General features: G+C 36.3%; 2 protein-coding genes across 7 annotated transcripts in view; both read right to left on the bottom strand.

Annotated features, from left to right (window-relative positions):
- The window catches only part of LOC131028199 (TOM1-like protein 4), a 40,170-nt gene extending 18,156 nt beyond the window's left edge, over positions 1-22,014 (bottom strand). For 4 of the 6 annotated variants that reach the window (XR_009102578.2, XM_057958445.2, XM_057958446.2 and 1 more), the window contains exons 1-5: positions 21,626-21,996; positions 18,281-18,481; positions 6,901-6,979; positions 6,618-6,716; positions 6,373-6,486 (exon numbers count right to left, since the gene is read on the bottom strand). Coding sequence is in view for 5 of the 6 variants with exons in the window: in XM_057958445.2 (XP_057814428.1) it covers positions 6,373-6,486; positions 6,618-6,716; positions 6,901-6,979; positions 18,281-18,381 (393 nt within the window). In the remaining variant the exon portion in view is untranslated. Of the gene's footprint in view, positions 1-6,372; positions 6,487-6,617; positions 6,717-6,900; positions 6,980-18,280; positions 18,482-21,621 lie in introns of all 6 variants that reach the window. The other 2 variants (XM_057958443.2, XM_057958442.2) reach the window with 2 other exon arrangements.
- On the bottom strand, positions 1,876-6,363 carry LOC131028200 (uncharacterized). Its single transcript, XM_057958447.2, has 2 exons — positions 4,651-6,363; positions 1,876-4,373 (listed from the first exon to the last, which is right to left on the bottom strand). Exon 2 carries the CDS (start codon positions 3,449-3,451, stop codon positions 2,315-2,317), a length of 1,137 nt encoding a protein of 378 aa, XP_057814430.2. The 5' UTR covers positions 3,452-4,373; positions 4,651-6,363; the 3' UTR covers positions 1,876-2,314.
- Positions 22,015-27,318: the final 5,304 nt, after the last annotated feature.

The following is a 27,318-nucleotide window of genomic DNA, read 5'->3' as shown; positions in this document are numbered from 1 at the left end:
AAAAGAAAAAGCTAAAGTTAATCAAAGAGATGGAGGACATAGAATTTACAAAGAAAATTGAGGCTATATTGGAGGAAGAGCAAGACACTGGCAAGCCCATAGACAATACGATGAAAATATTCCAAACATAGTGTTATTTCTCATGGACCAGCAAGGGCTCGAACCTAGGACATCCCATATGCATGTCAGTGTGCTCTACCATTGAGCTACCTGCACTCCTTGAGACCACAGATTTTTGGCAAGCACATTATTACAGCTCGGATGTGGCTCATTTCTCAAACAATCCCCTATAAGTCACACTTTGGTACTCAAGGCACCTGGCTCTAATACCATAATATTTTTAATGGATGTGCATGTGGGGTGTTCTACCAACATGCTCCCAGCCCTCTTTGAGAACTGGGCTTTTTATCAAGATCCTTATCATGATTCCTAGAAATAGAGCAAAAGGGTGGTGAAAGACACCAAAGAATTAAATCAACCCTTACAAAAAATGGTTTAGTCCATCCAAGCTAAGACTAGAAATTTAGAAAACATAAGGGTTGCATGCTAACAGAAAAATGGTCCAACATCTCATGCCATCCTCGAGAAACAAGAAACCTTTATGCTCATAGAGAAATTTAAAAGCGACAAAAGGCCCCTTGATAGGGGGCAAGGAAAGTGAGGAAGATAAATAAATCAGATTGAGATCCAAAAGAAAGCAATGACAGCAATGGCAAATGGATCACAATCTCTAAAGGTAGTTGAGCTGGCTGTATCTCTCAAAAGATGCACCTATTTAGAAAACCGCTACCATTTCAATTAAGGATCTCACAAGAGGCTGTTTAACCATGTCACAAGTCCCAAGGGTTGACGCTAGACACATTCCAGCAATCTCCCCCTCAGCATTACCCAAGGGGATTCAAACCTCTGACCCCACTCTAATACCACTTTAATGGAGTTGATCTGGCCGTTCTCCCAAAAGACACACCTGTTGAGGAAACCGCTACAATCCCAATTAAGGATCTCACAAGAGGCTGTTAAACCATGTCACTAATCTCGAGGGGATATGCTGAACATTTTCCAACAGCCTCTCCTGGAACATTTGATAGAGAAATACATACTTATAATCAATGAAAACCATTTCCTGTAACATAAGGGACTTGCGTTACCAAGCCTATTAGAGATTGGTCAAAGGTTTGATATATAAAAATCAGATATTTTATTATTGCAAGAAACTAGATTATCTGAAAATTTAATAGATTTAATGTTAAAGATTTCAAGTAAAGCTGACCCTTAGGAAAAAAGGTAGTGAGTCAACTGGGTGGATCAGTAATATCCTATGGAACCATGCCTGGATCAAACATACCAACTTATATTCCTCTCAGGACTAAATTGCATGCCATGGTCTCAGTTTCAATTCTCCTTTGGGATTTTTACACAAACTTGTATGAGCACACCATGCAGGTCCAAGAGATGCATTTCAGAATCTAGTATATCTAGTATATCCAGTGTTCCACGGGCGTTTGGGACGGGGGGACGGGGGGACGAGGGGGACGCGTCTCGGGGACGGGGGGACCAAGGGCCTAAATTTGGGGACGGCGGGGGGACGGCGGCGGGGGGGGTGGCGGGGTGGTGGTGCTCATATATATACATATAGTACTTGAAAAACTAGTTTTGAAAAGATGTATAACAGTATAACAGTATAAGAATTAGATTTCAAATGAAACTATAGGAAATACCAAGATTACTTAGATTAGTGATACGTAACTAATTGCTAATTGCTAAAACTAAAAGTAAATAAAATTTGACAAATGAAATTGTCAAATTGGAGATTTCTCATTTCTATCATATGAATATCGAAAAAGGAAAATGAAAAATATGAATATATGATGCCATTGCAAAGTCTATAATAATAAAGATGATTACATGATTCATCATTACAATGAGTAGCCAAATACAAATACGTGTAGCAATAGCATTACAAAAGAGACGAGTCAAATACAAAATGACAAAACTGAAAAGTGAAAACTCAAACTGTAGCTAATGGAGGCCTCTAATCATCTGCAAACTCCTCCTCACTGGAACTGCTGGACTCCTGAGGATCAAGGTCCCTCAAGCTCACACCAACTAGCCCTGCATCTGAAGTGGTAGGATCATCCTCATCAATCTGTGAAGGCTCCTCTGGCTCTACATCCCATCGTGCCGCTGGACTCTCCTTGTACATAAGTGTCTTGCGGTCAATGAGACGCAAAGCACTGTGTACAGCCACAAGCTTCTCTGCTCTCTTAGAGGTAAGTCTGTTCCTCTTAAGAGAGTGGATGAAGCTATATGTAGACTAGTTCCTCTCAGCAGCTGAAGAACTGGAAACCTGGGATAGCAGACGGATGGCTAGAGTGGTGGTCAAAGATTTCGGGCCATGACATTTCCACCACAAAAGTGGGTCCTCCTGTGCCATAATGTCTATATCCATCTTTGCTGCATCTGAATAACCTCTAAGAGTGGCAAATCTTCCCCACTCAGTGCGCATTGTGCCGGCATCTCTGGAATCAAACATCTTCTCTATGCACCTAAAGAAACCTGCCTTCACCTCATCATCCTCAATCGGTGTCGTTCTACCCGGTCTAGCCTTGTACCACTTAGGATTCAAGGCAAAGGCAGCCATATGCAAAGGAGTGTTCAACTTGTCCCATCTACTCTGAATGATAGGCCGGATTTGCTCATTGTAGAATGCTAGAGAGGGGTCCTTCACTCGCACAGCAGCCCTCATCTGGCCAAGCATAGAGTCAATGCACTCATACACCTCTCCAAGGTTAGGTGCATCCCCATCCCCATATCTGATCACCTGGAATACTGGAGAAATGATGAAGACAATGTATTTCGTATCAGTCCAAAACACATCACTCTTCACTATCTCCTTCACCCTTCTCCCCTGCTCTGTCTTGGCCTCAGCCCACCTATTCCACTCATTAGTCATAACCATGAGTTGCAATGCCTCTTGCAACTCAATCATTCTCTCCAAGAGAATGAAATAGGATGCATATCTAGTCTCAACTGGTTTCAAGAACTCCTTCTTCGCGAAGGTCCTGAAGAGTGCATGTGAAATGTGGTGGTTGCAGATAAACATCTGCACATCTCTCGCATCGGTGACCACTCCTCTAATCCAGTCAATCTTCCCCATGTCCTTGAGTGCATTGTTCATGGCATGCACACAACATGGGGTCCACCAAATGTGTCTATAGGCTGCCTCAACGAGTCTCCCTGCTGCTCTACACACATAGGCTGCATCTGTCACTACTTGGACCACATTTTGTGGCCCAACCTCCTCAATAGCCTCCCTGAGGACCTGAAACTGGAAATCAGCATCTTTACGATGCCCTGTACAATCAACTGCTCTAAGGAAGTATGGGCCCTCTGCACATGTGACCATGACGTTGATGAGTGGACGATGGCTAATGTTCGTCCACCCATCCATAACTATGCTGCACCCCGATGCCACCCCAACATGCCTTCATCTTCTCCATCAAAATATTGATCTTGGAATAGCTTTTATCCAAGATCGAGGTCCTCATTTTCGTCTCCCCTGGTGGCACATAAGATGGTCCTCCCTTGGCCACCATATCTATCATCTTCCTATAATAAGGAGACCGTGAAACATGAAATGGAATGCCATTGGCAAAGAAGAAATTGCCAATGGATTCATCTATCTCATCTCTCAGCTGCACATTAAACATATCAGCAATGGGGTTGCTCTGTGGTGTATGCAACTTACGTTTCCCAGCCCTGGCAGCAGTAGAAGTGGAAGTAGATGGAGATCCAAACATCATTCCTCCCGCCTGCGAAGCATGATAAGTATGTGGCACTGACACATTCTGGCTGTCGTGAAGTGATGCCCTAGCAGACAAAGTAGTAGGCATTGAAATATTTGTGTCATCTGGAACCCCCCAAAGCCTGTTAAACTCAATTCTGTAATGTATATTTTTGGGTTCCTCCAAAAACTTACAATGTTTCACGCCTTTTCCTCTCCAAAATAGAAAGTGTGCATTCACCCTGCTAATGCTACCGAACCATTCTCTGTCACAAATATTGCACTTCCACTTCCTTGTTCCCCCACTTGAATGTGATGCAATGCCTTGTACTGATATTTGTGAAGCAAACTGTTTTAGAGGAGACTTAGGATCAAAATGACCCCTAGCATATGGTGCCAACAACTCTGAAGGGCAACCTGTACTAGCTGCTGCACTTGCCATAGAACTAGATTGGGCTTCAGGATCAGCCCCATGGTCACCCCCCTCATTTTCAGGTTCAAATTCTGAATCATTCTCACTATGAGAATGGATTTCCATGTTATCTTCACTCGTGCCTTGGGAGCTCATTGTGAAATTTTCAAATTGACACTGCATTTCACAAAATAAAAATAAAAATAAAAATAAAATCAGCCTTGTTTAACAATATATTTTTAAATTTTTTTCCTATTCATCTCAAAATGAGATTTGATGTTGAATCTTGAGGGCAAAATGATGAATCATTTTGCCCTCAAGATTCAACATCAAATCTCATTTTGAGTCTTAAGATGAATAGGGAAAAAAAATTAAAAAAACCAAAAATGACATAGAACAATGAAAATCAGAAAGTAAAACAAAAAAAAAACAAGAAGAAGTTGAAAAACCCTACCTTGTGCTTGAAAAATCTCTCCAAAATGTAGAAGAATCTTCTTCTTCCTCTTCTTCTTGCTTCTTCTAGCTCCTATCACGCTTGTAGTCACTTTTCTCACCCCTTCAATCAATCTTCTTCAAGCTGTTCCTCCTCTTCAAGCTGCTGGAAAAAAAATCAGTTTTGCATAATGAGAGTGAAATCCAAACTAAACATGTTTTTGTGTTGTTTTGGGGGGTAGGGTGGGGCCCACGTCCAATTAGGGTTACCCCTTAACCCCCCCCCAAAAAGCACATGTCATAAAAACTTTTAAAAAAAATGAAAAATGCGCTTTTAATCCCGTGGGAACGCGGGAGACGCCTGGGCGTCCCCCCGTCCCTCGAGAGACGCCTGGACGTCTCTTGAGGGACAGGGGGATGCCTGGGCGTCTCCGTGGACGCCCAGACGTCCCCGCATCGGGGACGTCTCCCCGTCCCGGCGGAGTTTGGGTGGCGGTGGCGGGACGGCGGGGGACGTCGCGTCCCCGTCCCCGCGTCCCCGAGACGTCTCTGACGGGGGGACGCGCCCAAAAATGGGGGGGACGCGTCCCCGTGGTTCACTGAGTATATCTTGTTTGTTTCAACTATTGTATGCAAATGATAACTTCACTAGATAAGAGTAAACAGCATACATCCAGCTTAAACAAAGTTCCTACCTAAACACCCTTTGCCAAAACCATGGGCTTCCAAAGAGGTTATCAAAGACATGGTTATGAACACCATTCAAACCCATGCACCACCTTTCATGCATGCGAGTGTAACTTCCACCATTTGACAAGGCCACAAAACAAACTAGGCACTCCATTCTGAAACTGTAACTCCTCTCCCAAGATGTTCTTACACAATACAGCCCAAGATGTTTTTCCTAGTCCATTGTATAACTCCCATATCAATGTTCCCATACACCTGTCATAATACAAATGCCAAGTGATGTAGTGCGTCATCCAACAAATCTTGAGATTTCTCACAAGAGTAGCGTCTTATTTCATGAGAGGTCAATTTATAACAAGGACTTGCAAAGTGTACAACATATCCTAACAACACTTTATGTAAGTATCTCAAAACTGTGGCATTTGTTGTTCTCTGACTGTTCACAAGCAAAACTGCTTGTGTTAGCCTGCACTACCAGTTTTCATAGTAAAAAGCTTCAAAACATTTACTAGGTTTAGAATGGGGAAATTCTGCCAAAGTTGGAAATTTCAAAGAGGTATAAAAATATTCAAAGCTATATTAAATGCAAATCATGCATAGTCACACTAATACAATGTGAAAATGATGTTAACTTCAATGCCACATGCTCACAGTTTTCAAAATTTGATATACCACATTATCATACGATATTAAAAGAGTTGCACTCACTCTCAAGTTTACATACTCTAGGCCCTAGAGCCACAGACTCTAAAATGACAAATGAAACTTCAAAATAAAAACTTGATACATGATATCATGCATAATCATTAACACAATTAATGCCATTATGCCAACATCCCTGCTGCAATGCATCTGAATCCTGAAATAGTTTTACAATATCACTACTTCCATATGGCATTTAAAGTATGTAGGCTAGAAAAAAAATCTAGACGACAAAAATGAGGATTCATATCAAGGTAAATGTGTTAACCTGCCATTGGCAGATTCAGTCGAATATATTCAGCCGAGAGATTTGTTGAAAATCCTTGAGGTTCATTTTAATTTTTATTCTTACCAGTAACTCGTGGTATGCAGAATAATATTGTGGATATTTTCCATTTGGCCCCCCAAAAGCTTCCTGCCATGTATCTAGCAGGACCAAGATCTTTTCTCTAACATTTAAATCTGGCTGCAAAATACAAAAAAATAGCACCCACATAAAGGACTGCTGAAAATATGCACTAAGCCCAGAAACCATAAATCATTTGAGCTACAACCCAGCAAAACATGTGCATATTATACACAAGCTTTCTTCCACACCTTTTTCTTTACTATCTTGACCATTTCATGTAGCACATCTCTCTCAGCAACTTGCAAGTGAACACTATCACCACAATTTTTTGTAAGTGTCTCTAATAGCTGCAAATGTAACCAGGCAAATATTGAATCAAAGGTATCCATCAAAATCAATCATGAATAAGTTCTTACTACAATATGTTTTTCGCCCTCAGAATTCAACCAAATATACATAAAACTATTAATCTTGATAATGTAAATTTAAACTAAATGTATATAGAATTTTGTTTTATTATTCAATACTAACCGTCAGAGAAAGAATCTGGATCTTAGGATTCTTATTGGCAATGCGTTTCTTAATTGCTTTGATTACTTCCTTTGCTTGTCTGTTCAACCACAATCATATTGACCAATACAGATCCTCCATTAATATCACCATCTCCAAATGGCCATTTTATAAGAAAGAATTTAGAATACAGAGCTATTCACCTGCTCTAGAAGAACCATACCAACATCTCTTATGCGAATTTAAATCATATAAGTGCCTTGTAAATTAAGACCTGGGATTATATTCTCAGAACATGGATGACCAGCAATGCATAATAAAGAGCAACTACCAATCAGATAATGTCAGATTGCATTGACTCCAGGGCACAGCTAACAGCACTTCAAAATTTGTAAAGCATAATGCATAATCAAGAAATCTGAACCTGAAGTGGATTAGAATGATTCTATGCCTTGTAAGTCAGAGATGAAGGTATTTCAAAATATTTTGGATAACTTATCATGTTAAACAAGGACTATATGGACACATCTTATAAATATAGCCAAGACAGAATATACAATGAAATGGGGTAATTTTGCTTTGAGTCATTTGAGGTTCTTTGATAGGCAGCATGAATGAAATGAAATGTTTTCATTTTTTTATAAACTCTTGAAAAACAAGTTTGATTGTGACTAACATTCATGTGCACATGCCTGGCATCATTTATTGCTATGCTATAGTTCTATATTACTGTTGTAAACTTGTAACTGACAAGTGGTGATGTAGACGAACAAATGGATAGATATGTTTTTAAATTAAAAAAAGAATAGTAATAAAAAGTTGCAGAACCCACTAACAAAATATATAGTTTCTTGATCGATAGCTTGCACACTGTGACATGCACTTAGCATGCATAACACTCCTTGTAGGTTTAAGAAGCAAAAAAGGCTTCAATGGGGTTGGAAATCATCTCACAACTTTAGAACTACACATAATTTCTATGGCATATCAATATTTCACATAAAGATAGCTCTAGAATGCAATCATACAGCTAAATGTGAAAATGCATTAATGTTTACCATAATACAAAGCTGGCCCATCTGTCCATCGCTTGAAATCTGGCAGATACTTCATGACACACTTTTGAATCTCATAGTTGGATCACATATTACAAATACCATATTGCATGAAATAAATATGAATACCAAACTTACAGCGTGAGAAAATCAATCAGCTCCCTATAACATATCATAAGGAAATTTCTAGACTGGAAAGGCAATGCCAAAAACCTGAATTTAGCACAGATGTTAAAAACATTGCTTAGTAAGAGAAAGTGAAACCCTACAAGAGCACAGGTAAGCAATTTTCTGCATACTCACCTGCACCTTGTCATGTGCAGTTTCAACTGTAAGCCTCTCCACCATAAGCAGTTGTTTCTATGTCAGGACCAATAGCAGATAATGGCACCCAAAGAGGCGAGGAGGTTTGTCCCAACTTATACAAGAACACGAAGACCTCAACTAAAACCCACCTGATGGTTTTTGTTGATTTGAATTTCCTAAGTATTCCACATTCAGTATATTGTAAAGATGTGGATAATGCATAGTTGCAAAGCCTATGGTTGGCATGCTTAATTTGCCAAAGTGTCTCTTTTTGTTTCAAGTGAAGCACACTAGTCAAGTGCTAGATACAGATCTATGGCTTTTAAACAATGCCCTTGTTGCCTTGGTTGCTTTCACTCCCTGCATTGTTCTTTTCCCATTATCAAAGTCAGAAGTGTCTAGCTCTTTACATTCAGAAAATACTTGCCTTCAGATATCAGGCTCTTCCATGAACTACCAGAGCAAGCAAATTTAACAGTTCATTCAGCCAATGGAGGTTATCAATGTCAGTATCTAATGCAGATGCTCATAGACACTAAGTAAATATGGATTGTCAAGTTTCTTTCTATATATTTGAGGGATATTTGATCAAAGATGTCAAGAGAGGATTCCAGAAGCAAACCTTGCTTCCCCAGAAAATCATTCGGTTTGGCCCCACTATCTCAAGATCGTTCTCTCAAAAATATTAACCTAAACCTGTATTAGCACTTTCACAGTGATCCATGAAAATGTTCATAGCAAAAGACTAATGGCCACAGATGAAATTATAAATTTATATAAGCCTCAAGTCTTAGAGTAGGATATGGTTCTGGTAAGCATTTATGCAGGCAGCATGCAAAATCCTAAATCCTTGAACACGTGGTTCTGTTAAAGCATGTTAAGTCCAAACTAGCATCTACCACTTCTCAAGAAAATTCCTCTCCATAAGACACTACTTTAATAATGCCCATATAGATTACATTTTGAGGTTCTCTAAAATGTGTCGTCATTTTTTTATTTTCTTTCTACTCAAATAGTCAAGAACTCCTACAAATTCAAAATTTATTTAACCAAAATTCAAGTTTTGATTTTTTATTCTTAAGCTTGAATTCCAGTTTCCTAATATAAGTTTTGGATGCTAGACAAATAAAGAGTCAAGCGCACTTACCATTATCTTCTTATGAACTTACCTGGTATACTAGAGCTAAACTCTTTGCCTAGTGAGAAGATACCTGCAATTGCTTTATTTTGAAATACTAATAACTGACAATTCCATTTACAAATTTGTAATATCAATAGAGGAAGCAACTGGCACAGAGTTTTAAAAACAAGGATGTCGATATGACTCACAAAGTCTTATGACAATTCCATACATACATATCATCCACAAATTTCTGCAAAGTCGCAAATGCAAGGCAAAAGTTTTCAATATCGGCACACAAAATGGGTATCAAATGGTTATTGATAATCAAGAACTAGCCTTACTACAATGCTATAGAAAAGTAGAAGGAAAAATTATAAACTCTTCTTCAAGCAAAAGCTTCAAGGTTCCATTGAATCATTCTGATGATAAGACAAATATCAAGCAAATAGCAACATGATTCTTATGTTGAGTTGGATAATATCATCAGCTCTTTCCCCTCCAAGCTCAATACCATGACCTTGCTACCGATGGAGAGGTTGATGATGGAATTGTGCAAATATCCTTGTGACTACCAATGATTGAGACACCCCAGCAATTGAGTAAAAAGCAAAGTACCACAAACACACATCCCAAGGTTTTTGGACCATTCCTCAATAAAGGGTCATCTCAGGTGCAGTTGACAGGGACCAGACATTGCCGTGCCATTCTACACATCCAAAGACCAATGGGGGGATGTCCCCAAAGACATTCCGCATACATCCTTGTTAGAATAATAATTTCTTATAATGTTAATGGTCAACTTAGGTTGTTAGATTTCATTAATGTATCTACAATATTAGGTAGATAGACGTAGGTAATATCGTTAATTTCTACAATGTTTTGTATTTCTATAAATTGTAATCTTTACCGGTTAATATGAGCTAAGACATTGTACCAGTGAATCTGATTTTCACATGGTATCAGAGCTAGGGCAAGGAACCTGTTTTTCTCAAAAAATCAGCACGTTTTTTAACGACCTAGGGTTTCCGCAAATTCGCCTAGGGTTTTGACCCTCTGTTTCAAGGCGAAAATTTTTTTCAATCACAGAATATTGGTGGTTTTTTTGAAACCTCAACTGGATCACCATCAGATTTTTTTTCACCTAGGGTTTCTGCAACTTCGCCTAGGGTTTTGAACCTCTGTTTCAAGACGAAATTTTTTTCTGGTTGCAAAATCGTTGTGGGTTTTTTTTCAGGAGCTCAACTGGGTTGTCATCGGATTTTTCTGGATGCATTGTTTTCCGTGCCTCATTTTTTGAGTGCAGATTTGACCCTTCATTTGCAGAAAAATTATTCTGGTTCCAGATTCTTTTTTAGGTTTTTCGCAAGGATTTTTGGGTCTTTCTCGGATTTTTCTGGATCAGTCGAAAATTTTACCTCGAAAACTGGGCTAAGGTTTTGAGATTATCTCCTTCGTTTCAAGTCAGAAAAAAAATTTATTTGCAGAATCTTTGTGGGTTTTAAGAGATCTAAATTGGGTTCTCATCAGATTTTCCTGGGTCTTCCAAAAAATTTCTGCCTCAAAAACCGTGCCAGGGTTTCAGTTTTTGCCTTGGTATCCATCTTGCAGAATTTATTTCTAAAAACCCTCTGTTTTCATCCTCTGGTTTTCGTGCATTCACCAGTTCAACCTTGGGGTACGTGATGGCATTGCTGACTAACATTATGCTAGAAAGCAGCCAAAAGTTCAATGGTCGCAACTACAACACCTGGAAGCAACGTATGTTGACGATTTTTGAGTACCGATGTCTTGATGCGGTTGTTCTAGGCATGTCTCAACGTCCAGACACTGTCGGAAAGAATCGGGACAAATGGGATGAGCGGAAGCGGGAAGCCGTCATGCTCATCAAACTCTCTGTTACTGATGAGCAGCTACCTCAAGTACCGTCCGATCATGATGGATGAGAAAACATCTCTTCAGGAGCATCTAACAAAGATCAAGGATATTCGCGACCAGCTGGAAGCTATTGGTCGAAAAATGGAGGAAGAAGATATGGTGATCATTACTCTGAAGAGTCTCCCACACTCGTATGAGCATTTCATCGAAACACTCAATATCACTTCCATTGATGCCAATTTGAAGTTTTATGATCTTTGTAACAAGCTTTTATAGCAAGATCGGTGGCGACAACAGTACCAATTCTCCCTCCACCAAGCAAGTGTTCTCTACCAAATCTTCTGCTAAGAACAAAGGGAAGGCTCAATCTTCTCAACCGAAAGGCTTTGGTTCTTCTCAGGACAGCAAGAAGAAGAACATTCAGTGCAATTATTGTCACAAGTTTGGTCAAATGAAGGCCGAGTGTCGAATTCGATTGGCTTATGAACAAAAGAAGTAGGGAAGGTCTCAATAGAGAAAGCAAATGTCATCGAACACTCTGAGCAGAAAGAATCTACTTTCGATGCTTTTATGGCCAAGAAAACAGCAGATCCAATACACTCTTCTGCCTAGTATATTGATTCAGGAGCTTCGCGGCATTTTACTCATCATCGGGATTGGTTCATGAAATTTGAGCCATTTTCAGATTCGGTAATCTGCAGAGGAGAAGAGTACACAATTGCTGGTAAGGGCACTGTCCAAATTCACTCAGGAGGTAGAAATTTATTTTTTCTTGATGTCTACTATATTCCAGGCATGGAACCTAATCTCCTCTTCGTCAGTCAAACAATGAGGCATTCTTCTCAATTAGATGTTGTCTTCACTTCGTCCATTTGCAGTATCGTTGATAGGGAGACTCGTACTACAGTCGCTATGGGACTTGAAGATCATGGTTTGTATAGACTTGCTGATTCCGGTGATTCTCAAGAGCATGCTTTGGTTGCTAAGAGTACATCCATCAAAACACTTTGGAATCAGCATTATGGGCACTTAAACGTGCACTATCTCTCTCAGTTATATTGGGAGGGTTTGGTTACTGGTCTACCTGAGATCCAACCTCAAAATCATGGAGTTTGTGGAGCTTATCAAGCTGGGAAGCAACATCACACACCATTCTCGGATGGTAATTCTTGGCGAGTCTCCAAGGTTCTTCATTTCGTTCACGCTGATGTATGTGGGCCAATGAACACTCCATTTGTTCTGGTTGCAGGTACTTCTTGTTATTTGTTGACAATTTCAGTCATAAAATGTGAGTGTATTTTCTGAAAAATAAATAAAAAAAGAATTATAAATATAAATAAATTTTAACATTGTAAATGTATTAAATATATTAATAACTAAAAAATTTGAATTAAATATTTTATATTATTAAAATTTAATATTAGAAAAATAAAAATAAAAAAATCGTCAAATTGGAAAAATGCTAAGTGCATGGACACAAATATAGATGCAAATATGGATACAGTATCGGCTATGGCAAATTTTGAAGACCCCTAATATGGATAAAGCTGGATACGCCATTCATAAAAAACACATACACATTAATTGCATAAAATTTCCACAATCCATTGTAAATTTGACTTCTAGATTGGACAGTGTGCCTCTTCCCCACCTCTCCCCACCTTTTCCTTTTTAGTCTCTTTGGTCTGCTACTATTTTCATTTCTCTTTTCAAGCTTTATCAACCTAATGATGAATCACGGAGCATGATCCAAAACGTTGATGAAAAAATTGTTCACGTAGTCAAATCCAAAAGTCAAATTTACAACATACGCATATCTAACACAATTTTTCTAAGTTATTAGAAGAGATTTCCATTACTTTAAAAGCAATATAGACACATAATTGGTACATAAATATCTACACCTTGATTTAACAATTTACAATATGGATAAGAATACAAACCAAGACCTATAATTAAAATAACAACAATCTCAATTAACTCTAAATTAAAATAAGATAAAGTCAACTTTAGATATAAATATAAAATGTAAACTATTTGAGTTGGGGCCTAGCTCGATTAGCGAGAGCTTCTAGTGGTGAAGCACAAGGTCTAATCTCCCCCAAACCCACGTGGTACTGGAGGACGTGTCGCGCCAACATCACTAGTCACGATAAAAAAGTTACCTGGCACATTGCAATTTATAGGGGGGGTGCTATACCTAATTCCTGCAGTCTAAAAAAAAGAAAACTATCTAGAAATATTAAAAATTTAAAATTCATATATAAAGGCCTAACAAACAATAATAATCTAGATTTAAACCCTCATTAATAGGGTTAGTCGGGTTAATCCATAATTAGTTAAAAGAAGTGAAGTGAAATGGGAACCCCCAGAGGCTAGATGGGTGAATCTAAACTTCAACAAGTGCATCCAAAGGTAATCCAAGGCCTTCGGATTGGAAGAGGAATTTTATAGCCTTCTATTAACCCCTACAAATGAGGAAAGAAAGCCTTATATAGTGCTCTCAATAAAATTGAATGGCCAGGATCAAGTCCAAATCAATGGCCAAGATTGAAAGATAGAAAACCTAATTAGGGTTTGTTACACACATTATATAACATTTAATGCTTGACCAATGATAAAATTACAATAAATAGGAAAGGATGTTCTCCACAGCGTTGACACTACTCAGGCAGTCATGTCATGGTGAATATAAGTTTCCCGTGAACTCTTGATGATATCTTGTGCTTATGAGAGCATAGCCGCACCAAGGCTGCCGATAAATTCCTTCAACAAAGATTGCTCGTAAGGAATTAAATCGACTTTAGGCCACATCACTATAAACCTTATTACCCCAATAATAGGGAAACCGCATAAATATTCGCTTTAATGCTATCTATATGCAGCGCTTAGAAAATATGTCTTCCATCACATATTAAAATGTCTTGAACCTTTACATTGTCATTTAATTAAGTCGGCTCCTTCAATAAACCCACAATATTACCCAAGCCAGGACTTCATCATATCAATCGCCAATACTAGGCCCACTACTACTATTCACCTTTATTTATTCCTCAACTATAAAAATCAACTGACTCACAACACATACTAATCAAACTCAATTCCACAAGAAGCAGCAATATTGAATACGACAGAATAAAACATTCTTATTTTTCCAAACTCATAATATGAACTCTCCAAGGCAGACACAAAAATAGTATTAAATCTAACAATAGAACTTATCTGCAAATTTGTCTCTAACACAGACTTCACAAATTTGGCTTAACTGTGAACTCTATCGCAAATCCACTCCCAAGAAGAGTCAAGTTTTCATCCAACTCTTGTTGATGAACTAAAGGTTTCTATCCTCAACTTCTCATAAATCATCATATCAAATCCAAAAGCATGTCTAAAACAACACCAGGAACCTCCTTATAAAGATCTCCAAGAAACATCTAGAACATTAGGATGAGTTGTTATAATTGTACAAATTTATTTAATAAAGTGACTATTTAATATTTATTATTTCCACTTTTATTTTTATTAATTATATTAATCAATTATAAGTCATCCTTATGAAATAAATTTAATTTGTGGACAGCTTAATTAATTAATTTAATTAAGTCGCTTAATAAAAATTTGGGGACATTACAATGCCCGCTATAAAGACAATGCTCACACAAAATAAATCACAGCTTCTATTAATAGTTTCCTAGTCGATAGCATCCCTTACCAAATGAAGGATATGACTGCCTCCACTAAGCCACCTATCATAAGTGTGACTTGGAAACACAAAAGGGAAATTAAGATATATGACAGAAATAATATTGTCTTCATCGATCATCTTATTTTGAGATAAGTTTGAATATAATATTAGATTATAAATTAATTGATATACAAATGTACATTGCAAAAATCAAGTAATTACTATTTTGTAAGTAATTTTATTGCATTTCCTTTATGAATATTTACTAGTGAATGCATATAGCAAATTCCTATAGAAAATTAGCTTTGAATTTATTAGAAATGGCTTGCAAATAGGAAGGATGACCAGCCCTCCGAGTTCAAAAGATATCAAGCTCGCCACCCTAAGATGGATGGACTAGAAATCCTACCATGCTCATGGGTTGGGGGGTGTTGAGGACCAAAAATCCAATCATGCCCTTGGTCTTGAGGATCTTATCAAGCACACCACCCTAAGCTGGATGGTGCAAAAATCCTACCATGCTCATGGGCTAGGAGGCAAACGAGTGCTCCTGGGATTGACCAAGGAGGACAGCCAGCCTCCAAGGTGGATCGAGGGATGGAGTAGACCCAAGATCCTAGCATGTTTGTGGGCCAAGAGGCAAATGAGTGCTCTGGGCTTGAGGGTTTTCTCAAGTACACCACCTCGAGATGGATGGACAAGGAATTCATCCATGCTCTCCCAAAACAAGGACAACCATCCTTGAGATTGCAGTTTGCAAACATTTTCAACGCATGCCTAATATGGTGTTATTATAGGAATATGCTTTAGAATAATTATTTATGCTATTAAGGAACTTTAATTAAATAAGATTGATGCTTATATGGAATTATATGATATCATGAAATCTTGATATTTTATGTTAATACTCTTCCTCAAATCCAAGACTAATTGATTAATTTCTCTTAATTGTCATTTCTTGAAGGTTTGATGAGTGGGTGCTTAAATGATGCTTCCAGGAATTGATGCTTGAATGATTGATGTCTTAGTGATTGATATTTGAATGATTTGATCTAGAATGGTTGATGTTTGAATAGTTGATGTTGGAATGATAGATATTTGTATGTTTGATTGATTGAATGAATTGATAATTTAGGATGACAATCCGTTGATTCATTGTTTTCTTGATTTGATAGCTGATGATTAATTTTGATGGATTCATGAGTTATGATTGAGTGTTGATTTGGTGTATTGGTGAGTGATAATTGATAAGTGATGATTCAATGTATTGGTGATTGATGATTGATAAGTCATCCTTGAATGCTTGGAATGATTTCTCTTTATACTTTATTAGTGAAAGGGTCACCACCTTTCATAAGACTTGAGAATCACCACCCTCCATTGCTGCCTTTTGAGGAAAATAAATTATTTTCCAATTTGATCTCTATTGCATGTCCTCCTCAAATGAAACCTTCTTCCCTTTATATCTTCCAATGCGAGGGAGAAGTCACACCTCTTCATCATATCTGCCCTTTGAAATAGTCAAATCCTTATTTTCTTCCCATTCCTTTCTATTAATCCTTCCTCGATTCATATGCTCAATTGTTTCTTCCTTAATTCCCCATTTGTGATTTGTTATATTCCTTGCTTCTATGATCTCCTACCAAGGAAATGATTACTTTATATCTCTTCTTGAGGTTGGCACAAACTTTCATTTCATGCCTTTTGACTATTCATTGAACTTAATTAAATTTTAATTATGTTATATGATATTATATTTTTATTTTTTAAATATTTTAATTTATTATTATTATTTATTACTAAATTTCATTCCAAAAAGGGGATGTTACAAGGACCCAAGTCATTTTCCATATGAATTTCATGGCAAATTGAAACAATTTGTAAAGACTATATTAAAGCTCGCTAAACACCAAACTTCATATATTAAAGCTGGTGAATCCTATGACATAGTAACAAAGGATAGGTTCACTTTAAAATGGTCACCTAAGAATCCCTAAAGCTCTTTATATTTTATTATTATTCTTAAATCCCTAAAGCTCTTTATTGTCACCTAAAAATAAGTGCTTTAAGCAGATAAACTCTTAATGATAGTTGAAGCTAGGCTTATGCTACAGAAATTGTTGTTCAACAAAAGTAATTGTGTGTTTGTAATTTCATCAAGTGAATCCAAAGAAGACTGTATTAGTTAGGCTTTGTATGGGCAAGATACATCTTTCTAAAATACACCTTTGAATGCAGTTTAGTTAATTACTTCTTAAAAACACGTCTTGTTCCATCAATTTTCCCTTTAAATTTTCTTTTATAGCTAAATACTGGTTCCTACCATACCCAATAAGAAATTGTGTTCATTTGTGCTTGAATTAGTTTAGTCTTCTTTATATCTGAAAAAACTCGCTTCAAGACTCGACAATTAACATTTTGCCACATGCATCCAGGCAAAAAGATAGCCATTTAGTGATTTCCATTTATGCAAACACCCCATTGAAATCTTTTATAGAGTGCATACTTGTAAGTTTAGTCTATAGTTTTAGTCTAAATTCAATTTTAGGTTTAGTTAGGTATCAAGAAGCTTCCCCTCGCAATTTGGAGAACAATTCCACCATACATGCTGTTTCATTTTGTGTATCTCACAAAAGATTTACTCATTCATGTAAACAAACCTAGCAAGCTTTCTTGTGTGTTTATTTCATGGGAAATTGTGTGACTGCAGGCAACTATTCAAAGAAAATTTACATTTGTTTAATGACAGAATACAACTATGGATACATGTAATTAAAATGTACCACAATCAAATGGCAACATACAGTTGTTGTTTTCATCAATGGCAAATTATATGACAGCACACAGCTGTAGGAGAGCAGGCAATTATATAATGACAGTATACAGGCATAGAATGAACAAAAACATGATTGCATGCAGTTGTAAAATGGAACCGTGCATATGTCAAACAAGAGCATACAGTTGTAAGAAACATACATGGTGATTACACTTTCATTATGATTTTGTATTCTTCAGGCCTTTTGTTGCAATGAAAACATTGAACAATGAAATCAGAATTTTCTATTTTTAAATTTTTATAGCTACTATACTTGAATCAATGAACATGTTACATTCAGTATTTCTAAGCAGAAGAAATAAAATTATAGAACACGGAAGAAAACAAAATGTTCAATTGAGTAATCAATAATATACATAATAAAATGGAAGTTGTGATCATTCATTAATCTTTTCAAGGGAGAAATGAAATAACAAGCAAAAAGTGTATTTATTGTAGAGATTTACATATAGTAAATTACATGCACAAATTATGAAGAGCTAACTCGAGAATACTAAAATAGGCACAAGAAAGTTTCCTACCCCGGGTCACCATTAAGAATGTCACAGATCTCAATGTTCATTCCCCAGTCAGGACCAATGAGCATGTCACTTGTTGCTCTCTCAACAAGAGCAGCAGCCATTCTTAGCCTTTTCTTTATAACTGATCTTTATAACTGGGAAGTCCCACTTGCAAATATGTTAAGAACAATACTTCCTTCAGCACATTAAGATTACTCACTCCTGTGACAAATGCCAAGCAAACAACGTCTGAAAATATTCTATTTGAAATTCAAATATATACTATTTAAGGCATTCAACATTGTCCCTTTTATTTATGACTTAGTCATATCTAGTAAATTTTACACAAATATGTTTTTACTTTTTTAGAGGTACAAGCCTAAGTGTACAAAACATGAACTTTTTATTTAATAGAAACTGATACAATAAGTGCACTTTTTGGCTTTATACTTTCATGGAATGGACTGCATTCAAATGTTCTAACAGAATAAATAACAAATCCTTCAACAAATCAAGGATGCTCAAGTATACAACAAATTCCAAACAAAGAGTGATCGGAAATATTATCTCACAAAAATGTATGAATATAATTTGCACGTTTTAAGATCTTCCTCTCAATGTGTGTCCTACTTGAAAGCTGGAAAATATTCTCAACTTACATCTGTACATGTCCAAGAAACTAAAGAATAGTATGTGCACATATATTTATAAAAAAAAGTTCAAAAAATGTTCTTTCTGTCTCTATGCTTTCATGGACTGCATTCAAATATGATCACTGTTGCTCTGAATAAACAATTGAAAACAAGCACAGCCAAGCTCTCTAGCTGGTATGAAGCTTGGTTTCGAATGGTTGGACACAATCTGAAAAAAATTTAAAAATGCATGCAAGAAGATTGGAAGTCTTTAATTAATTATTCCTCCAACTTTTAACAACAAGATTGATTTGTTCTAGTGCCAATGACCTTTGTTGTATACATATAAGAATTTGACAAAAATGCAAGTTAGCATAAATATGAATTTGTGAGGAACAGCCATCGTCTAAACCAATGTTTATTTGTGTTTGGAAAATAAAGCTCGCCAGATTTCATTCAAAAAAATTGAAAGCCAACAAACATAAATGGAAACCCTATAAATCATTCTGATGCACAGATCTGTTTCTGCTATGCTGTCAAGTGTCAATAGAGATCTTATTCTGAGTGTGAGTCATGGTTGCTGTCAGCTGCATTCTGTTTCTGCATTGGGCTTTTCAGCTAACACTTTTGGGAAAGGATAGATAATTTGCGAAAATTTGTAGTTCAAAAAATATCTGATTTTTGTAGTCAAGGATATATTGTTTTTACATTATTAATGTGAGTGAGAAAGGAATTTACTTCAAATTGCCAAATCTTTAAAATCTGGATATTTGTATATACCTTATACTGGCCTTTAATTTGTCATTTATCATTTATTTGTATTAACATTTAACAATCTATGCTTTCTTGAAACTAAGATAAAGTTTTAATTTTTATCAATTAAGAATTTAATTATATTTAATATTTAATGTTGTTATTTAACATGTTCAAAAAATTAATTTAATGAAGTAATGATTTATATTATGGTATTAATAAAGTATAGTTTATAGGCTACAAATATGTATATATTTTATCATTTTTTACTTCTTTTTTTGTATGAACATATCCAGAACATACCCAGCCAAAAAAATGCCGTACGGCTATACTGTATCCATGTAACCGTACCCAATTCCAATTTGCAACTTAGCAAATGGACTCACAAATAGAGAAGTTTAGCACACAGCCACAAATAGGCAACTGTCATTAAGAGTCTTGTGCGTGGACAAACGCTAGAACTCTAATAGAGCAAAATAAAAAACCATTTCAACCCCAATTTGAAATTAAAAGTTGACTGCAATGGATCAATTTACTAACTGTGTGCTGACTAGGCTGTGACCTAATTAGAAGATTATATTAGGCGCACTATATAATGATATGATGATCTTAGACACAATCGTGCAGGTATTTGCAGTTGTAGGCTTATAACCTATTATGCAAAAGCTTAAATGAAAATCGAATAAATCAGACAAAGCTCAGTAAGAATATTTTAGCAGGACATGCTCTCAAAGTAACAATGTCATTAGGGCCTACAGAACATTTTGACCTAAAGAAAATTAAAACTCATCTTATCAAATCTTATTTTATTGGCACGTTTGGGGAAGACTAGAACTAGTATTCTGCTACTGATGCAATAATCCAAACTAGAGCATAGGTTGCCTGTGTTAGGAGCCAATGAATTGAACTCCTACTAGCAAATGTTCATATCATTAACGTGACCTTGGAATAGGAAAGTACTTGACTTATGCAGAGTCTACCAGGATCCTATTCCAGCTGTATGCAGTAAAGCTCCGAGACAGTTCAGTAAATTCAATTAGTAGGCGGTCTCGTATGAAGAAGATGGCATTCAAGGTTGAGTTCTCTAGCTAAACTCCCAAATAAGAGGACTTCAGTTGTTGACTGGTGAACGTTCTTATATGCATGTTATATTGCAATGAATAATAACTTCAGCAGAGTTAATCCAAGGGGCTTGACTGATAGAGATGAGTAGGAGCGAAACAGGAGATGTCACTTATGCACTTGGAAAATATAGATAAATGGAGGGCCAAAAAGCTAGTCGTTATAAGCTCCACCAATGGAGCTAAATGAAGAGCTAATTAACAAGGTCGACTATTAGAGATGAAGAAGATGTCTTTTATGCCCTCCACCGATGCAAAGGGGGACGAATGAGGATCCAAAAAGAGAGGTCATTTATGTGCTCAACTTCTAGAGGTGAAGAGGTCATGTATGCACTTGATCGAGTGGCGAGTGATGGGGCCAACTGGAGCAATCATTTATGCCTCTGTCAATAGATAAACCAGGGCACAAAGAAAGACGAAATTTATGCGCACGATTAACCTAAAATTAATGAATTGTCACCAGATTGTAAGAAACAAACTACACAACAAAAACAACTACTCAAATTGCAACTCCAACCAAACAATTCCATGGAAACCAAAATGAATACAAACGCTCCGATCACTACGTACTTCTTCCCAAACACCATCATCATTAAAACCAACAACGAATACTAAACAAATCTTCGTCAAACCAATTTCATAAATACAGCACCGAATCAACGTTTCAGAGCCACTATTTTCACCAAACAAACCATATCAATCAGATCAAACATGCGCAACATAATAAAATCTTAAAACCCTAAAAAACCCTAGAAATGCTAACACTAATGCCAATTGAAATCAAATCGGATCTGATCTATATATTCCAAAAGCAATTAACACCAAAGAGCAAAAAACCAAAACAAATAGACAGCACCTACATCCACAGCCGTGCGATCGTCAACTTTTTTTTTCCCAGATTCTTCAGTTTAGCCCCCAGTTCTCCGAATCTTTTGTAAAACTGCCCAGCAATTGCTCACCAAAACAGCAGCTAATAAAATTTAGCAGTCCTCCTTCAAAGCAGTTACAGCCCTGCTCCTGTGAGAAACCAAATCAGAGGGCCAATCTGAAACAAATTTCTTCCCCTACTTCTTTACGCGTCGATTTTTCAGCCCTATCTTCAATAAAAAATTTAAAATTTAGTAATGCCTATGAAAAATCCGGAGACTATTTTTGTTTATGTATTGGTTTATTCAACCGACCATGTCGAACACGGTGCGTTATTTCCACCGCAAATAAAGTGGACTAGGCCGAAAAAAGAATGAAGAGATTCGTGTGTAGTCGCTCACTCATTCGTCGCCTTGTAATGGGGTCTTTTTCGCTTACGTACGTAGCATGGACTTTTTTGAGATTTATGTAATTCTCCTTTTCACTAGAATGTTACCTTATATTTGACTGCATTATCATTCTCTATCCATTTCTTATTGTTTGGAAACAACATTTCTATTGGACACTCCTAAAAATGTGTGATTCCCCATCCCAATCGACTTTTCAAAGTTAATTGGTAAAGTTTGGTTTATTTTGTCTTTGCTTTGTTAAATTAAGAATACATGTAGAATTGAATAGGATAATATAAATTTGTTTAGTTGATTGGTTGAGGAATATATGTATATTCTAAACAGGATTCTAAATCTTTAATATTTATGTTTAGAAAATATGATTTCTTTTGTTAGTGATGTGATTCGAGACCTGTATTAAATGTGTTATTTAGGATTGAATATGTAAGTTTAGGTTGTGTTTTAATTTGGTCTTATGTAATGTGGAATTTAATTATGTAGTTTATCTAATTGATTTTTGTTTAGTCTTGTCTTTATTTTGTAGTTGAGGGTTGGTGGTATTTAAAAATATTTTGGAAGGGCTAACATTGCCTCACAAGGAGATGTGTTCAAGTAAACCCTTAAAAATATGTATAAAAGATCAAAGACAAAGTCAAGGGTCCTAAAATTATGTATATAGATTTGTTAGTCCTTTTAGTGCATACTAAATCCAAATGTTTCATTATTGATTACTCCTTTAATGCTCTATAATTAGAGAGAACTTGTGGATTCTAGATTTGATAAAATAAATGCTATTGAATTCCTTTAAATACTACAATGTATAACATAGAATTTCACAAAATAAGTACATAGTCAACTCAAAGAAAGAAAATAAAAGATAGCCTTACCAAAATTTTCATTTAATTTTAAAGAAATAATGGTTGAATTTGCAACCACATAAATAAGCATGGCTAAGTAAAATGTCACATTCATGTGTACAATGGCTAAAAAATAAATTTAATTTTAGAGAGACAATGGTCAAGTTTGCAACTGCATAAATAAGCATGGTTAAGTAAAACGTCATATTCATGTGTATAATGGTTATTTTAGGTAGGTGTACATACAAATATAATAAATGTGAAGATTAGGTGAATCTATCAAAATATGTATATATAAGGATAAGGTGGAGGCTAAGAGAGTGGGAATATATACATATAAGGATAGTGAATATTAAGGGAATGAATCCAAATTTATACTATATTACACCATCTATCAATGTTGTAAGGAATTAATCTTTACTTGGTAAAAGTTATTTCCTTTTACTTAGTTACTTGTAGCAATATTCCTAAAGAATCCCTACAAATCTTTTGTCTCATTTGAGTTCTCACGTGTGTGAGTATAACTCACTTTTGTTATTCCTAATATTTGGAAGATGTGAGTTTATGTGTGTTGGTAAACAGATTTGTCACTGCGGTCGTTTATCTGAAACTAACCATGTTTGGCCGATGAGCAGTGACAGACGTTCCAACAGTTGGAGAGATTGGAGTAAAACCACAATCTTTCTCTGCGTTTTAGAGGAGCATCTCCCTCGTATGATAAGGGTATTTAGGATTTTTGTGTACTTTTAACATGAAAGTACATAAAGGAGAAAACATATAACTTAAACAAGATTAATAATAAAAACCCTACTAGAAGACATACGGATACCAAGTAGGATTTTGTAAATGATAACAATTACAAAAAGGGTTACCACCAAATAGGTTAGTCATGCAATGATGATGAAAGAAGTACAATAAACCTCGACACGCGAAGAGATAGGTTGTACTAGCACATGCAAGTCAAGATACCATGAAATGATGTGTTTCATCAATAGATTTCACCAATACATAAAGGGATTACTAATTCAACATACGAGAAATTAGTAACAATAACTCACGAATACATTCAAGACACATGAACTCCACGCATTCTTCATTATTCTTTTTAAAAATATACAAGTTCAAAAACCCCTTAGTACAAAGGTATGAACATCAAAAGTTCTCACTTAGTTCCTCTACAAAATTCTGCAGAGTTTCCCTCTATAAAAGTATCTCCCCCCTTTTACATTAAAAATAGCCTTGTATTTATAGGCTTCGTAGGATAACTACCTTATAACCAACTTCAATCCCAGGTTAATAACTAACTCTTTTTTGTGTAAATTTCAATGAGTTAATAACTTACACTTTTATGCGCAGAAGAAGTCAACTTTCTAACCTTTGGTTACAATAAGTGACATAAGTCACTTTTTACAAAAAGAATTTCAAACCCATTACATTGAAGAAAATAATTCATTTCTCGATTTTGTCGAGGTGGCCTCCATCTTCATTTTCTTCATGTGCATTTGTAATTATCCTGAAGTATCAACTATTGCAATATACTCACATTAATATTTTGACCATTGACTTAAAAGAAATACTTGCCCACAAATATATTGACTTCAAGAACATGCTCTCTAATTGCATCTACATCTGTCAAGCATTCTTTAATTTCATAACACATCTTTTCATAATGGGAAGGCTTGCATGATGGCGTGATTGATTCTTTGCATTCATACGTTGTGGATTCCATCAATCATACTTCGAAGAACATTACTATTCATGTGATTGAAGTATGTGCAACCATCTTCCACTAAATAAGACACACATAAAATGGTTCGAGAGTCCTTCATTAATTCAAATATATTGATAGCTCCACTACAAAATGCATTTTTCACAAGTCATGTTTCAACATTTTGCATTGCATGCCTGCGGGAACATTTCCAACTATAACCTCTCACGAAAATCTGGAATTCTATTATGCTTCGTGGACGTTCATACCATGTAAGGAACTAGCAAAGGTTGTGGTGTTCAAATCTACACCTGTGGATTGCATTAGCTTAAAAGATTCGAAAGCTTTTTCAGGAAATCCATTTTGTGCATATCTTGCAATCATTGCATTACATGAGATGATACCTTCTTTGAAGCATTTTGTCAAACAGTTCACTTGTCGTGTCTAAGCTTCCACTTTTGCATGCATTTTGACGTGGCATTCTGTCAAACAGTTAAAGCGCATTGTCTATGCCTCCACATTCTGCGTGAGAAAAACAGTTTCGCGTGCATTGTATGGATGAGCTACAACACCTTTGTCGAGCTTCACGACACAGTTATTAATGTGGGTGGGTATCAAATCTCCCAAGGCACTTCTCTCCTTTTATGGACGATCCCCGCGACTCTACTCTACAAGCCTTACAAACATGTTATTCTGTCAAGCAGTTTACGGCTTTGGTTATGCTCCCACGATTTGTAGTCATGTCTACCAAAGCAGTTGCAACTACAACATCTGACTAAATTCTTCTATCCTCTTATGCTTTGATGAATGTCCATACCGATGTTCTAAAGCTTCCATTTGGTATAGGCAGGAAGGATGGCGACATTAACTTGTAAACAGGAAGGATGCTAGCGAAGTTTGTGGAATTTGGCTTTATACTCGCCACTTGAATTTGCTTGATAATTTCTATAATGTTTACAATCATTGCATTGTGAGATGACATTTATCCAATGCATTCTGTCAAATAATTATCATGCACACATTATATCAAACAACTCACGTACATTGTCTGTACTTCCATATTCTGCCCGCCACGTCCACGGCATGCATATCAACCTTACAAAGCATTAACATCATGGAGTTTGGTTTTACATTCACCAATTGCAGTGTATACATCCTATAATCAATCCTCACAATAGGCAATATCCTCAAGTTTGGCAGTCACATCTACCAGAGCAATTGCAGCTACAACATCGATGAAATCCCTCTATCCTTTTAAGCTTTGATGAATTTTCATAACCTGTTCATAAGCTCTCGACTTTGTATGGATGGAATGGAAGGTAGAAAAACTTGCATTGCAGATTTTCATTATTAATCATACTGTCTTCTCTTACAAAAACCCATGAGACTGCATTTCATTTGTGCATTTTCTTTTAAACTCTTATGAAGAAGGTTAAGAATGCTCCAAAATGGAGCATTTCTAACCTTTTTAGACAAAGCGAGTCCACACAATGTTAGGAAATAAGGTTAGAGATGCTCCGTTTTGGAGCATTCTTAACCTTTTTCTTTTTGAGGTTATGAATATGGGTTAAAAATGCTAAAAAATGGAGCATCATTAACCATTTCTTCCAAAGACTATGATCTTGACCTCCATAAACCATTGACTACGAAGGAGAATAAGGAGATATAAAAATAATGACGTTTTTAGACAACTTTTTTTTTCTCAAAGGACCACAATATTAAATTAGTTTTTGAAAAATAATTTAAATATTTTAAATTTAATGCCCAGACTTAGGAAAGACGGCCATATCTTCCAAACAGTAGGGAGTTAGGCTCTGAAATTCAAAACACATGTTGATGGTAGGGAAACAAGACAACGTCATTATTTATTCCTCATGACGATACCTAGGATGAGAGATTTTAATCATTTTTGGGCGAGGGACATCAAATTTTGAAAGTTTAATATATAATAAACTATGAACTGGGTTCAAGCAAAAATTGGCCACATGACACAAAATGATGCTTAGGAAATGTCTATCAAATGATTTCCCTCAATTCTTGGTAATTTTCAAAACTCGTCCATTTTTCATATTTTGACTGACAACAACCTTGGATCACGAGCTCACTCATTACACATAGACACATATTTGGGCCTTCATTCAACATTGGGACCAATTTGAAGTTCAAATTTTGGGTATGTCAAATATGGGGCAACAGCTGGCTCTGACTGGGGACAAGGACTGCAAAGGACGCAAGATGAACCCAAAATATCTGGTTCGCAGGCTGGTGCACTATCCATTGGGCAACAATGTCAAAGAGGAAACAACATAGGGAAAAGATGGAGAAACCATACACAAACCAAAAATGGGACGAACACAAAAAAACTTCTAACTAAAATATGTACATGGTAGGCAAAGCCCACCTCAAACTTCTCTAAGATTGTCATACAAAACCATTCACAAGCTGAGAGAAATAGGCACCTTTGCGGAAAAGTGGCGTACATCCATGAGACACCTGTAATCTCAGCAGGTTGGCAAGATCAACATGTATAAGATGAGAAATATATTTGAGCAATGAACCAAACAACCATCTCTCATCATAAATCTGTAGGCTCTCTTTAAAGATTTGGGTACCACTTTGAACATTATTGGCAATTTGCGGAATATTCTCAAGCATACCTACATCCTCTATTTGAAGATCCCTCTGATAGTTTGTTATGCAATAAATTAATCCACGAATTGGACAACCTTCAT

This window comes from Cryptomeria japonica, chromosome 1, assembly GCF_030272615.1.
Source record: "Cryptomeria japonica chromosome 1, Sugi_1.0, whole genome shotgun sequence".
In the NCBI taxonomy this organism is placed as follows: Eukaryota; Viridiplantae; Streptophyta; class Pinopsida; order Cupressales; family Cupressaceae; genus Cryptomeria; species Cryptomeria japonica.
Note: the sequence above shows the minus strand (reverse complement) of the source record. Positions and strands in the feature narration are given on the sequence as shown.